This window comes from Brassica oleracea, chromosome C2 (assembly GCF_000695525.1).
Source record: "Brassica oleracea var. oleracea cultivar TO1000 chromosome C2, BOL, whole genome shotgun sequence".
Classification (NCBI taxonomy): Eukaryota; Viridiplantae; Streptophyta; class Magnoliopsida; order Brassicales; family Brassicaceae; genus Brassica; species Brassica oleracea.
In genome coordinates, this window is record NC_027749.1 from 45,397,119 (window position 1) to 45,411,261 (window position 14,143).

General features: G+C 36.3%; 1 protein-coding gene, 1 non-coding gene and 1 pseudogene across 2 annotated transcripts; 2 read left to right on the plus strand and 1 right to left on the minus strand.

The window, feature by feature from the left end:
• The first annotated feature begins 7,488 nt into the window (after positions 1–7,488).
• LOC106324363 lies at positions 7,489–9,248 on the plus strand (annotated as a pseudogene).
• A 151-nt stretch (positions 9,249–9,399) lies between these two features.
• Positions 9,400–9,473, minus strand: TRNAV-AAC. Its single transcript has one exon. It is a non-coding gene; the product is annotated as a tRNA-Val (tRNA).
• Positions 9,474–10,418: 945 nt separating this feature from the next.
• Positions 10,419–12,817, plus strand: LOC106321931 (probable carboxylesterase 11). Its single transcript, XM_013760143.1, has 2 exons — positions 10,419–11,463; positions 12,242–12,817. Exons 1-2 carry the CDS (start codon positions 10,634–10,636, stop codon positions 12,777–12,779), a joined length of 1,368 nt encoding a protein of 455 aa, XP_013615597.1. The 5' UTR covers positions 10,419–10,633; the 3' UTR covers positions 12,780–12,817.
• Positions 12,818–14,143: the final 1,326 nt, after the last annotated feature.

Genomic DNA, 14,143 nt, shown 5'->3' on the forward strand with positions numbered 1-14,143 from the left:
ATAACTAAATTATTATAAAGTATCCAAACTACCCGAAAGTATCCGAAACTATCCGGATAGTTTTATCCGAAATATCCAAATTAATCCGAAATATCCAAAGTAATCCGAAATATCCAATTTTTTTTATCTAAATCATCCTAATTATTTGATATTTTACCCTAAATAACCGATATTTTATCCAAATTATCCGAACTACCCAAACTATCCGAACCCGAACCGGATCCAAATGAGAACCGAACTTTTTCTGGATATTTTCCGGTTCCTACATTTACTATCCGAACCGAACCGAACCCGAAACTATCCGAACCGAACCGAACCGAAAATAGGTCAAGTACTAAATGGATCCTCTAGCCCCTATCCGAACTACCCGAAACCCGAAATACCCGAACCGAACCGAACCGATACCCGAAATGCCCAGGCCTGATAACCATCAAGTCTAAGCACAAAAAATGTGGGTTTGACTTTGTCAACATCCTGTATAATGATATTAAAGAACGGCTAATTTCTTTTTAAAATGTTTATGCGTGTACCTGGTTAAGAAGATATCAACTTGTTTAAAGTGGGGGTGGCTCAAGATAAGACATAATCATATTTTGTTCTATTATGACAAGAACTAGTGAAATCAATAATATATTTTAATTTTATTATATAGAGATAATAATTAATAGAACATTAATAACTAGTGTCCATGCTTGGCATCCAAAATTCATGCTGAAGACTAGGACTCAAATGACCTTCCTTCTAGAAGAGGATGCAAATTTCAAATCAACTACACTAATGAATTTTTAAGCCATTTATATTCTCTCACGGTACAATATCTGCATCATCTCCCTTTTAATTTATTAGACAACTAGAAATGTCATAATCTGAACTATGCAATCATGTTGGTCTTTAGGATGCTGTTTTATAATGTAGTTTGAAGGAGATTATATGATTATCAATAGTCTACTAAACAAGGTGACTAACAACCTCAATCTATACACCATCCCTTGCTGTAGAACTATGTTCTCATCTGTTTAGTTTTCATGTAGGAGATGGTTTTGTAATCAATGTACTAGTGTAGCTAGTAAAGCTACCCAATAAAGCATGAACTCCCTCCTTTTTTTGAAAATAGAAAATTTTAGACTATTCACAAATATTAAGAATACAATGAATAGTTACATTAAATTTTTTATTTAATTTTATTATATATTTTAAATAATTATCAACGAGATAGAAAAGTATATCATTCAACACCCTTGCTATTTTTCCGGATCAGTAAGCCTCTCTAATATTTAATTAATTTAAATATTTTTAATTAATGTATGTTAAAATATACTATAAAGTACTTTAAAATATAGAAAATATATTTTTATGGAATAAGAAAAAAAATCTTAACACATCATAATTTTCAGAAACATAGTATTTTACGCGGTGGGAAGTTTCAATGTACAAATTGACACCAACTTATGATCCAAATTAGCATTTTCACTAAATTGATTAACCGTACATATGTATATCGTTCGGTAATCCACATTAAATTTCCACTAAAACTTATTCCGCTAATTAACTGCACATGTGAAGTAGATGTCACGACTCACAATGGTCATTTGTGTGTAGTACACCACATAACGTTTTTCTAATTTTTTTAAACATAAAGGTAAGCTTATTCTTCTGAAGTTTTCTTTGTTACTAAACTAAATAAAAATAGAATTAATTGGCTTCCATGCGCATAAAAGAGATTTTAATTAGGATTATACACCTGATTTAATATTAATATTTTTTTTTCAATTTTATCCTTACTCTATGCATCCCAACGCCATTATAAGTTTGTCAGTTCATCTGACACATTACATAGAGTCTATTGTTTGTAGAATAGGTGTGTAAGACTGAATTATACAAGTGGTCTTACTTGTCTCTTTTCTCTCTCTTATCCTATCTTCTAACTCTTTATCATCTTATTTCCAACCTTTTTTTCCTCTCCTCTCATGTACGAACTATATTCTTTTTTCTCAACTTCATTCTCTAATTTTTATTCCAAACTTTACCAATCTACATCTAACTCTCTTTGAAAATTTTTCCATATTTTTCATCAGTAGCTTAAAATAGGTGGGTAATATTGTTCTCTTTAAAGTTTTAATCATTGATGATATACATTCTTTGGGTTTGGCTATTTAGTTTTATGTACATCAAATTTTTATAGAAGTCCGAGATGTGTTTGGTGGCGTAGGTGAAATATGCGTTAGATCTAGAGCCGAAGCAGTTGATGAAGTCTCTTTTCAAGATTGGAAATATGCTCAAGAGCGAAGAGGAGACGAGCGTGTCTGTGATTTTATTTTTGATATGAATAACATTTTTGTTAGTAGACATTTTACTTGTTACCTGATATTATTCATATTTTGATAGATCTTAAGTTTCATGTCGTCGTTTGAGATAGATGTATTGTCATATGTCATTTCAGTTTTATATCGCCGTTTAAGATAATGTGTGGTAAGATGTTACAAATAGATCTCATTAGTAGATATATGGTTAGTTAGATGATACATGGGTTGTTAGATGTTACATTTTGCCTGATACATAATTTATCAGCGAATATATTTTTTGTTACTTGAGACATGTTTTCGTAGTAGATACTTTATTTCTTTAACATGCTACACATAATTCTGATCTATCTTAGCAAAACATGCAGTATGGTTTGTTAATTGATACATAGTTTGATAGTTTATTCATGTTTGTTTGGTACATTGTTTTTTAAATGATATATGATTTTTTATATGATAAATGTTTTCGCATATTGATACATTGCTCAATACCAAATAATGAATATCTACTGTTAAATAGTATAAGATTTCATCTAACTGACTATGAAGACCATAAATGTTTTTTGATAAATTGTTGTATCAAGTATCAAGTAAGAGAGAATATACCAAACAACATATCAATTAACAAACTAACTATCAAATCATGTAAAAATTAAAAAAATGTGTATCTGCTGACAATATATAGTAACCTTATTAATTGGTGATAATATTATTTATTAGTCGTTAACGATGCATGTATCATGCTAACATATAAGTTAACATATGTAATATTTTAAAAAAAATTAGTAAATATATTTGTTAGCCTAAGGGTTGTCTGTTATATTTAAACTTACATTTCTAAGACATACAATAGCATATAGGATATCTACTTGAATGTTGCCAAATCAAGTCTTTCACCAATCAAAATAGTGTGTTGACCTGTAACATTAATAAACACTAATTATTATTATCAATTTAGATCCCATTAATTTATTCAACGAATATATAAAAACAAGAGAAATAACTAAAGAAAAAGAAACGAAAAAAGAAGGAACGAAAAGAAACAGAAAAGAAGAAGGAGAATGAGAATGAGAATGAGAATGAGAGCAAAAAGAAAAAGAAGGGAGAGAAAATGTTAGAAAGAATAACAAGAGAGAAAGACTGTCATAATGAGTTGCATGGGAAAAAAAGTGTAAAATGGGTATCAGAGTCAAACAGAAACCAAAATTGTAAAAAAATTATTTTCCGGTCAAGTCATGGATAAGTCGCTAATTTAGGTCTCTATTTGGGGTAAGTTACAAAATATCCCATAAAAATACCATAATCAATAAATCAGACTATTGAAGTGGAAAGAGTCTCACACAGCACATGAGTCGAGTTTCGTCGTCGTCTTCGTTAGTTACTTCCGTTTGTCTTGTTGTTCTCGGCAGGAGTGGTGAGGTTACGGCTTGATTGATGGTTGTGAAGTCTCCAGATTGGAGGAGCGTGATGGCGCGTGGTGAGCTGTTTCTGTGTCTGAAGGTTAAAGACGGATCTTTTCTAGTTGATGAAGTTGTGTGCTCGGTGGATTCGCCGGTATGAAGAGTTTCATACTCTTTTGAAACCCTAGATCTACTCGTCTATGGCCTGACTGTGTGCTTAGTGATCTCGTGTGCTTCAGCTTCCTTCTGGTTTGGATGCTTTCTATCTCAATTTGGGTCGTCGATCTACACTTTCCATAGGGGTAGCTCGTCTTTAAGGTTTCTTCCACCTTGTGGTTTGTGTCTAGGCTATACCTGTTTAATCTTCCTGGAGGTTAGAACTTGGCTTAGTTTGTCTCTGATTCAGCATCGGTGTAGCATCAAGGTAGTGATGTGTGGTGAGCAGTTGAAGGTTATCGTCGAGAAGAAGCTGGTGGTCTCTGTTTGTCCTCGGTGGCTTCTTGAGTGTTGAAGCAATATAAAGAGGTTGAGGCTTTTTGGTGTCCAGGTGAAGGTGCAGTTAGAGAAGGGACCTGTCCTGGATGTTTGCTTCGTAATGGATTGTTGTCGTGGTTTTCTTAAAGTGTTTGTGGTCATCGTGAACGGGTGGTTCAGATGTGGGTACCTGCTCCTTATGAAGAAGTCTTCTGCCTTGTGTGCTCGCTTGCTTAGTTCATAGCAAGATTCCGGCTAGTCATATGATAGTAAGTCTTTGTGTTTCCGGGGATATCCATGTGTTCCACCAGCGTTTATCTTTCTATTGTTATGAATGAAAATTTCTGAAGGAAAAAAAAAAGAAGTGGAAAGAGAATAGCCAGCACATAACTACCAGTGCCGGTCCAGATTTGTGCGACGCCTAAAGCGGACCAAATATTTTTGCCCTTATATGATACTTAATTTTTTTACTATACATATGTAAAATAGTACCAAATAATATTAAAACTTAAAGCTGTTAAAAAAAACATTATTTGTAGCTCATCTTATATGTTTTTGTATTTTTGTATTTGCCGTTTCACTTGGCTAATTTTTGTTATATTTTGCTAGATTTTTATTACAAATTAAATAAACAACAAAATATATAAAATAAAGAAAAATTTATGTTTGTTTGAAATTCAAAAGTTTCTAAAAATTCACAAAATAAAAAAAAAGATTTAATAAGATATGCAACTATTCCTACTAAAATCAATCACAGTATAGCAATTAAACGTGGAATATATATGCACAATTTATAATTCAAATTAATTGTTATAACATTTCTTGTTATAAGAAAAACTAGAAAAAAGATAGTTGTTTTTTTTTTGTCACAGGAAGATAGTTGTTTTTAATAATATTTAGGGATGTTACAAAATCTAATGTATCGCTGACGATTATAAAAAGCAGAAAAATAGTTATTACTCTTAAGGAAGAACCCGTAACAGAATCTATTGTATCACTGGAGATTATCAGAAAAGGAAAAAAGTATTATTGTTATCAAATAAAAAGAACAGAGGCTTCAAACCAGGCTGCTGCAAGTCACGATAATAAGTTAACATGACAATACTAAAGTGAACTTGTTTGTGTTTGGCGCCCCTAAAAGTTTTATAATCTCTGGCGCCTAAATCCATTGCTTTATGGACTTTAGTCCAGGGCCAGGCCTGTATGTAACATGTATGAATTTTCCTTGCAAAATACAATAATAGTGTGTGATTAGATTTGGCCTTTTGCCTGCTTTGCCGTACTTATTGATGATGGATGATATTGATGATTGCAATTTGCAAACCTGGCCGAGTCAAACAATATATCGAAAGAACCATAAGAGCATTTCCAATGGTAGTATTAGAAAAAGTTCTTAGCATTTAAAAAAAATAGAAATGAAATTAAAAAAGAAAATGAGCAAAAGTTCTTAGTTATAATTTTTTTTAAAATGATGGGATACGAAAAGGACACATGTCATTCAAATAAATGATTAACTAGTTTAAAGAAAATAAAACATAAATAAATAATTTGAATACTAATATTTTTTTTTTTAGAAACTTTGATGGTTTCTAACCATCGGAGGTGCTCTAACAAACCTTAAAGTAAATTAATAGATTAAAAATTTCGAAAACAATAGTTTACTAAACCATAAAATGTATTATTACTTTAGTACCATAGTGGTTGTCATATACGAATTGTTTCGTAATAAACCTATACATGCTATTCACAGATTTAACGAAACTATTTAATTACTACTATTTATTATTGGACGACCGATCAAATTGATTCGGTCTTGAAAGCTGTGGTTGCTCAATTCAACGCTGATCATCTCCTCACAGAGTCCTCATCAGCACTTGTACGTGACTCTCTTATCAAGCGTGCCAGGGACTTAAACATCGAGCTCGACGATGTGGCCATCAACCAATATGTCATACGGTATGGAGTTCTCGAGGGCAGTGGAGGCGAAGCAGGTGGCTCAGCAAGAAGAGATCGAAGAGGTCCAAGTTTGTGGTTATTAGAGCTGAAGGTGAGAGTGAAGCTGCTCAGTTGATATGCTAAAGCTGGGATGGGACTGATCGAGCTTAGGAGGATTGAGGCTTCGTGGGATGTTGCAGCTGCATTGGCTAGGTCTCCTAACGTGGCTTACTTGCCCGGTAGGAAAAGCATGTTCCTTAACCTGATCGTTGGTTGTTGAGCAAGCAATTCTGTGCACCTTTGTATTGGCATGTGGAGAGAGGAGAGCTTAAGTGACAAAGAAACAATGGAGAAGTGAATTTAGCTTAATGGCGAGGGTTTTTCTTTCCAGTAAACTATACAGAAAGAGAAGTATTAGTTGTTTTTGTTATGAACCTCAGGAAACTTCTTTATAACATTGTTCCCTCTTATTTGGAGTTGCTACCTCCACTGATATTAAAAACCTTCTTCCCAAAAGGTAGAGGTACCAAGTTCACATCTCAGTAGTTGCAAAGCGAATATTAAACAATCACTCTTGTTTTTGGGCCAAAGAAATTATGAGTTTAAGCCCAAAAGTTTTTGAATAAAAAAAAAAATTATTTCCTATGTAATAATAAGCTCAACTATTATTTACTTAGGTAAACTAGTGGTTTAAACACGAATATTACTAATATTAGATTTTAATTTGAAATTTGGTGGAAGAAAAATTTCCACCATATTTTTGGTAATGGTGCAGGTTGATCCCGAACCAGAAAAAAAAAATTAAGATCCAAGATTAAAATCTCTCATTTAAAAAAAAAATCTATTCCTCTTGTGAAAATGATGTACTTTGTTTTTACAAATATCCTGTTTTCCCATGAACAGTCAGCAATGGAGAAATTTGACCCATGGATTATTCTGAATGCATTAAAAATGAATTAGAGCCGCGAAAACTGACTTGTCGCCCCCAAAAAATCCACGAAAATATTATTGGTGAAAATGTACTTATCAATAACCAACTTGCTTTGCTTTGGTCTAGTGGTATAAGAGCTCCAGCTAGAGTGTCTGTCCCTAGGTTCGAGCTTTGGCTACTGTGGAATTTACATGTGGGCTGCAGCACCCGAGACCGAAGACCGTTACACGGTGAGCCACATGGTGACGCCCTGGCAGCGTCCATGCTCACTTCGGTCTCTAGTCTGGACCACTTCGGTGGGGCCAGTATATTCGGTTATCAAAAAAAAAAAAAAAAAAATGTGCTTATCAATGGAGTCAACTTTCTATGTCAATTACATTGGTAGCCACGTTTGTTAATCATTCCTTCGTACAGGATGGGGGAATGACATCCTCTTTTCATCATACTAATGGATTCTTCCTTATTCCGTACCATTATAGTTGCTGCAATAGGCTTCTCGGCACTTTATATATTGGATCAAGAAACCAGAGAAGACGATACTTTTTCTTCTTCTTCTTCTTCGTTAAGTCTCTCATCATCTTCACTTTCTTTGTCTCGGAACTGGACACATGATGTCTTTCCAAGCTTCCATGGGGAAGATGTCCGCAAAGACTTTTTAAGTCACATTCAAAAGGGCTTTGAGAGAAAGGGTATCATACAATTCAGTGACAATGAGATGGAGAGAGGAGAATCCATATCTTTTCAACTTGTAAAGGCCATTAGAGGATCTAAGATCGCGGTCGTCTTGTTCTCGAGGAACTATGCGTCTTCAAAATGGTGTCCTGATGAATTAGTGGAGATTATGAAGTGCAGGCGAGAGTTTGGTCAGATAGTGATAGCGGTTTTCTATAAGGTGGATCCATCTGATATACGCAAGCAAACCGGAAATTTTGGGAACGTTTTTCGAAAAACTTGTGCAGGGAAAACTAATGAGGAAATCAGGAGATGGAGAGTAGCTTTGGCAGAAGTAGCCGCAATTGCTGGTTATCATTCAAGCAACTGGTTAGTCCTTTTTGATATTTGTGTATTCTTACAATAAGGGTTTATATCATGTCTAAACGACCGCTTAAAACGCTTTTTAGGACAGTGATTGGGACAATCATCCACTTCAGTCAAAATTGAAATGGTTTCTAAGAAAAGTGTGGCACAAAAATGTGATGAAAAATTAATATGTGGATAGCAAAAATCTTATGAGATTAATCTGATCATATGTGTTAATTTATGAGATTAATTTTTAGAAAAATATTTCTACTTTATATACATACAGTTTTGTAGGCTTGTTTTTTATATACTTCCAGCCAAAGTGAATATAGTCAATGTGATTTTCATTTTCTTTTGATGACCCCAGGGATAATGAAGCAGATATGGTAGAGAATATAGCCAACTGATGTTTCAAAAAAGCTGAATCAGTTCAGGAGATCAATTGATTTCAATTACGACTTAGTTGGCATGGGAAGTCATTTGGAAGAGATGAGACGATTGTTATACTTAGATTCGGATGAAGTGAGGATGATAGGCATTTGGGGTCTTCCTTTTTAAACAACTTTCTCAAAGATTCAATGTGAGTCTCTATATCAAGGATATCAACGCACTTTATACAAGACCAGCGTCTTCTGATGTGAAATTTATGTCTCTACTAACGTACCATAATGACAACGAAGTTTTTAACCTAAGAGTTGAAAGAGAGAAGCTGAAACGCAAAAAAGTGCTTGTGGTTATTGATAACGTCGACAGATCGGTGCAACTAGATGCAATGATGAAAGAAAGTCCATGGTTTGGTCCTGGAAGTCGGGTTGTCGTCTCGCGGTACAAGATAGGGACGTTTTGGAGGCGCATAGGATTGGTTATGTTTATAGAGTGGCTTTGCCATCAGATTATGAAGCTATGCAAATCTTTTGTATGGCTGCTTTTGGTCAAAAGTTCCCCAAAGATGGTTATGAGGATCTTGCAAGAAGAATATGCAATATTGCTGGTAGGCTTCCTTTGAGACTGAAAATCATGGGTTCTTATTTCAGGGGAATGTCCAAGCAGGAGTGGGTTGATAAGATTGATCCACTTTGAAAAATGAAAGCAGCTTATTCATGTCAGGGAAAAAGTATCTGGAAGCAACATGATGTTTTATTTATTTTTATTAAAAACCAAAAAGCATCAATGGCTTCGCCCGGGTTCGAACAGCAATATTGCAAAATGTCCAAGCAGGAGTGGGTTGATAAGATTGATCCACTTTGAAAAATGAAAGCAGCTTATTCATGTCAGGGAAAAAGTATCTGGAAGCAACATGATGTTTTATTTATTTTTATTAAAAACCAAAAAGCATCAATGGGTTCGCCCGGGTTCGAACAGGAGACCTTCAGTGCGTTAGACTGGCGTGATAACCAACTACACCACAAAACCTTTTGATAAGTGTCCAACCATTTCCAATTTAATACTCTTTCCGTTTCATAATAAGTGTCGTTTTAGAGAATTTTTTTCGTTACAAAATAAGTGTCATTTTCGATTTTCAATGAAAAATTTATTATTTTTATGCAAAATTTATTTTCTATTGGTTGAAATATGGTTAGGTGTATAGGTAATAGTGTTTTTTATAAAAAATATACAAAATTAATTGTTTTCTTAATCCGTGCGTCGAAACCTAAAACGATACTTATAATCAAACAGAGGGAGTAGTGGTTAAAACATACAGACTTGTAACAAAGAATCTATTTTGAATTCAATTCAATTTCTTGAAATATAATTGTTTTATTCACTTTAGGTAACAAATATCTTCGTTATAATTGCTTTGAAGTCATTTGTTTTGACTTCAAAGCAACTGTTGTAACCGGTTTGACCTCTTCTTATAGCAGACAGAACACACAGCTGAATGCAAAACAGAACGGCTTGTGTTCACAGTCACCCAAGCAACTTCCACAGTCGTGAGTCGTGACAACCTTCTATGCAGACTACGCAAGCTCTACACAATGATTAGTACAAGGATGATCTTTCAGTGGACAGGTTTCTGTTGAACAATCAGACACCATGCTTGGTTTCTCACACCAGGGGCATGTATCCAGGTCAGTATACAGGATGTAGACAATCTCCGCCTCCTGGATTTTGGAGCCGCTTTAATAAATGCTCCAAGTAATAAGCTGAGCTCTTTGAATTTATGATAAAAATCATTTTATTTGTAAATCATCATATTGTTGAAAATGAAGGTAATAATATCACACACACCACAGCCCATCTAATTTAAGTTTTCCTACAACCTGAAATTTAAAGAGGTGGCGACCATACAAAAAAAGTTAAAACCTCAAAAAGGCAAAAAGCTAACATTTTTAATAATGTCACAGTGTCACTCTTCCCACCTAAGCTTATTTGCTTTTTATTTATTTGTGTCTACTAACCATCTTTGTCTCTATTACGCTCATCTTTCCACCTCAACCAAAGCTCCACGTTCAAGCAATCCTCCACACTCCACAAACCCTAACTCGATTCGATCTCAACCCCAATCTCCATGGATCCGCTATCTCAGTAAAGGAGCTTCCAAATCCGACTTAAACCGGAACCGGAACCGGAAAATGCCGAGCGTTGGAGTGAAACTCTACAGTGTATTCTTCAAGTTCCTTTTAAAACACCGTTTACAAAACCGGATCCAATCCGAAGATTCCTCCTCCTCGTCGGATCCGTTCGGTGTCACGACCCGACCCGAAGAATCAGTATCCCCTCCGAATCCCTTATTCACCGACGGCGTCGCCACCAAAGACATCCACATCGATCCCTTAACCTCCCTCTCCGTGCGCATCTTCCTCCCCGAATCCGCCCTCTCCCCCGCCTCCGGTAGCCACTCCGGCAAGTCTCGAACCTTCAACAGCCTCGCCGGATCGGATCTTCTCCTCAGAAGAAACAGCCACGGCTCGTCTAACTCCTTGTCGTCTCACAAGTCGGAAGCTAGAAGAAGCAGTTACGTCTACACCACCTCCACCGCCTCCTCATCCTCCGGCGAGGAGGTGTACAGAGGGTACGCACCATCGTCGTCCGGGAAATGCAGGAAGCTTCCGGTGATGCTGCAGTTTCACGGCGGCGGGTGGGTGAGTGGGAGCAACGACTCGGTGGCGAATGATTTCTTCTGTAGGAGGATGGCGAAGCATTGTGATGTTATTGTTTTGGCTGTTGGGTATAGGCTCGCGCCTGAGAATAGGTACCCCGCGGCGTGTGAGGACGGGTTCAAGGTGTTGCAGTGGTTGGGGAAGCAGGCGAATCTCGCGGAGTGTAATAAGTCGATGGGTGGTTTAAGGAGAGGTGGTGGAGGAGGAGAGGTGAAGAAGTCTGATGCGAGTAAGCATGTGGTTGATGCTTTTGGTGCTTCTTTGGTGGAGCCTTGGCTCGCTTCTCATGCTGATCCTTCGAGGTAAATCCAAAGTCTTTCCGTTTTGCATTGCTTAGCTCTGAGAAAGTGTTGTTTATGATTGGGTATGTGTGTGTGCTTGCCTATGTTGGTTTCTATTGCTAAAAATCTAACCTTTAACGTTAGTTCTATTGCTATGCAATGTCCTTTTTTATGATCTTTGATTTTACTTGTGGAAGTAGCTGATTGAATATATTGTTGTTTCTTGGTCTTGGTGCTGAGTTTAGCTTTCATTATCTCAATAGTATTTATAGCCTTTATAGGTCCTTACCATGTCTTGAAATTTGTCTAAAGACGCTTTCTTTGGGGATTTATGCTGCTTCTCATCTTATTCATTGGCTTTGCATTGGTCTTCGTTGGTTACTTTGGCCTGTTACATCATTATCAATATGTAAACATGATGATACTTTAAATTCCGGAAACCTCTTAGAGATGAGATAGTAAGCTTGAAGAAACACAATACTTACGGATTCAGATTCCTTAAATGCCTATTCATGTCATATGCATATGGCATGAATCCCATGCTATTACCTCCTATGTTTCCAGATTTTAGTGATCGCTTTCTCTTTATTCATTGACTTTTCTTTTCATAAATGTTGTCTTGGTTCTTAAGAACTTCTAAGGATAGAAGAAACTAGATCCCAGCAGAGTGTTCAGAGCAATAATTCATGTTTGTATTTGTATAAGTGTCTGTAGTCTGTAGATGATTGCTTTCATGTGATTCAGGTGAAAAACATTCTTACTGAGTTCTGTGACTTCTCAAAAAAAATTGAAACTTCAGATGTGTGCTTCTCGGTGTGAGCTGTGGTGCCAACATAGCAGACTACGTATCTCGAAAAGCCATCGAAGCTGGCCAAAATCTAGACCCAGTCAAAGTCGTGGCTCAAGTCTTAATGTACCCGTTCTTCATCGGCACCGTTCCCACGCAATCCGAGATCAAACAAGCAAACTCCTACTTCTACGACAAACCCATGTGCATTCTCTCCTGGAAGCTTTTCTTACCAGAAGAAGAGTTCAGTCTGGACCACCCGGCAGCGAACCCGCTCGTTCCGGACCGGGGCCCACCGCTCAAGTTCATGCCACCGACGCTAACCATCGTCGCAGAGCATGACTGGATGAGAGACAGAGCCATCGCTTACTCAGAAGAGCTAAGGAAAGTCAACGTAGATGCTCCTGTGCTGGAGTACAAAGACGCCGTTCACGAGTTTGCAACGCTCGACATGCTTCTCAGGACTCCACAGGCTCAGGCTTGTGCAGAAGATATTGCCATCTGGGTTAAGAAATACATCTCTCTCCGTGGCCACGAGTTCTCTTACTAGGGTTCATCCGGAAAACTCCAGGAAGCCAAAAAAAAAAATTGGTGGACCGAAAACTAAACCGGTTTTGTTGTTTCACACAGTTTTAACTTGGAAGGCAAGCGAGGTTGTGGGGTTCTTCTTCAGTGTGAGTAGAATTAGTTTAGACAAGTGTCGATGGGGTCGAGTGAAGACTCTCAAAGCTTTTATTGTCACAGGGTATTTCCTGTATATTAAAACTATATATTATACGTTCTCTTTGACCAAATGTTCCTGCTTTTTGGTTTATCATCATACCAAGTTTTTGGAAAACCGAACCAAACCAAAGGCAGATCCACAAAAATGAGGTGTATATACCAGAACAATTTAGAGCTGTTTGATCTTAGTAAGTCCTAAACTGAATAAGGATGGAATCTAGGGTTTGACTGGTGTCCCTAAAAAGGAATAAAATTGCGGGAATGAAAATGAATAAGGAATAAAATTGCAGGAATGAAAATGATTGGTTGTTTTTTTTTAATTTTAAAAATATTATGAAAGTAAGAAAGAGAAACGCATTAAAATGTTGACAATATAAAAAATATGGGGCCCGCTGCACTATTTGCACAGTGAATCCTACTTTTTAACTTCTATAATCGTTTATAACTCGTCTCACACACTTCTCTTCTCTCTTTATAATAAACTATTTCTATCATATATCAGTGTTATTTATTTCTACGGGTATAAAATTTCGCTCCTATTTAAATTTCCACGATACAATAAAATTTCGGTTCTTTTCATAACACATTATCAGCACGATCACTATGCGATTCGTTTCAGAAATGGATCAAAATGCAAATGAAGCAAAATCCAAGAAACGGATTCGTGAAATATGCATACCAGATAGTGGAACAACGCACCTATTCTGAGACAAAAGAGATATTTCTCCGATATAAAACCGACAAGAATTATCGTCAATACAATATCAGGTCCTGCAGACGTGATTGAAGGAACTGGTAAAGCAAACTTTACGTTGCCGAATGGAACAAAAATTTTCATAAATAATGCTCTATATTCTCCGAGTTCTAAAAGGAATTTGTTGAGTTTTAAAGACATATATCTTCACGGATATGATACTCAGTCTGCAACTGAGGATGAAAAGAAATACATGTATGTAACTTCTGAGAAATGTGGCAGAAAACACATATTGGAAAACTTTCCAGAACTTCCTTCGGGGCTACACCATACTTATATCGATGAGATCGAATCAAATCTTGTAGTAAAACGGAACCCAGAAGAGTTCACATTATGGCATGACCGCCTCGGCCATCCAGGTACTACAATGATGCGTAAAATCATAGAAAATTCACATGGTCATTCACTGAAAATCCAGGAGATTTCTCAAGGGAATA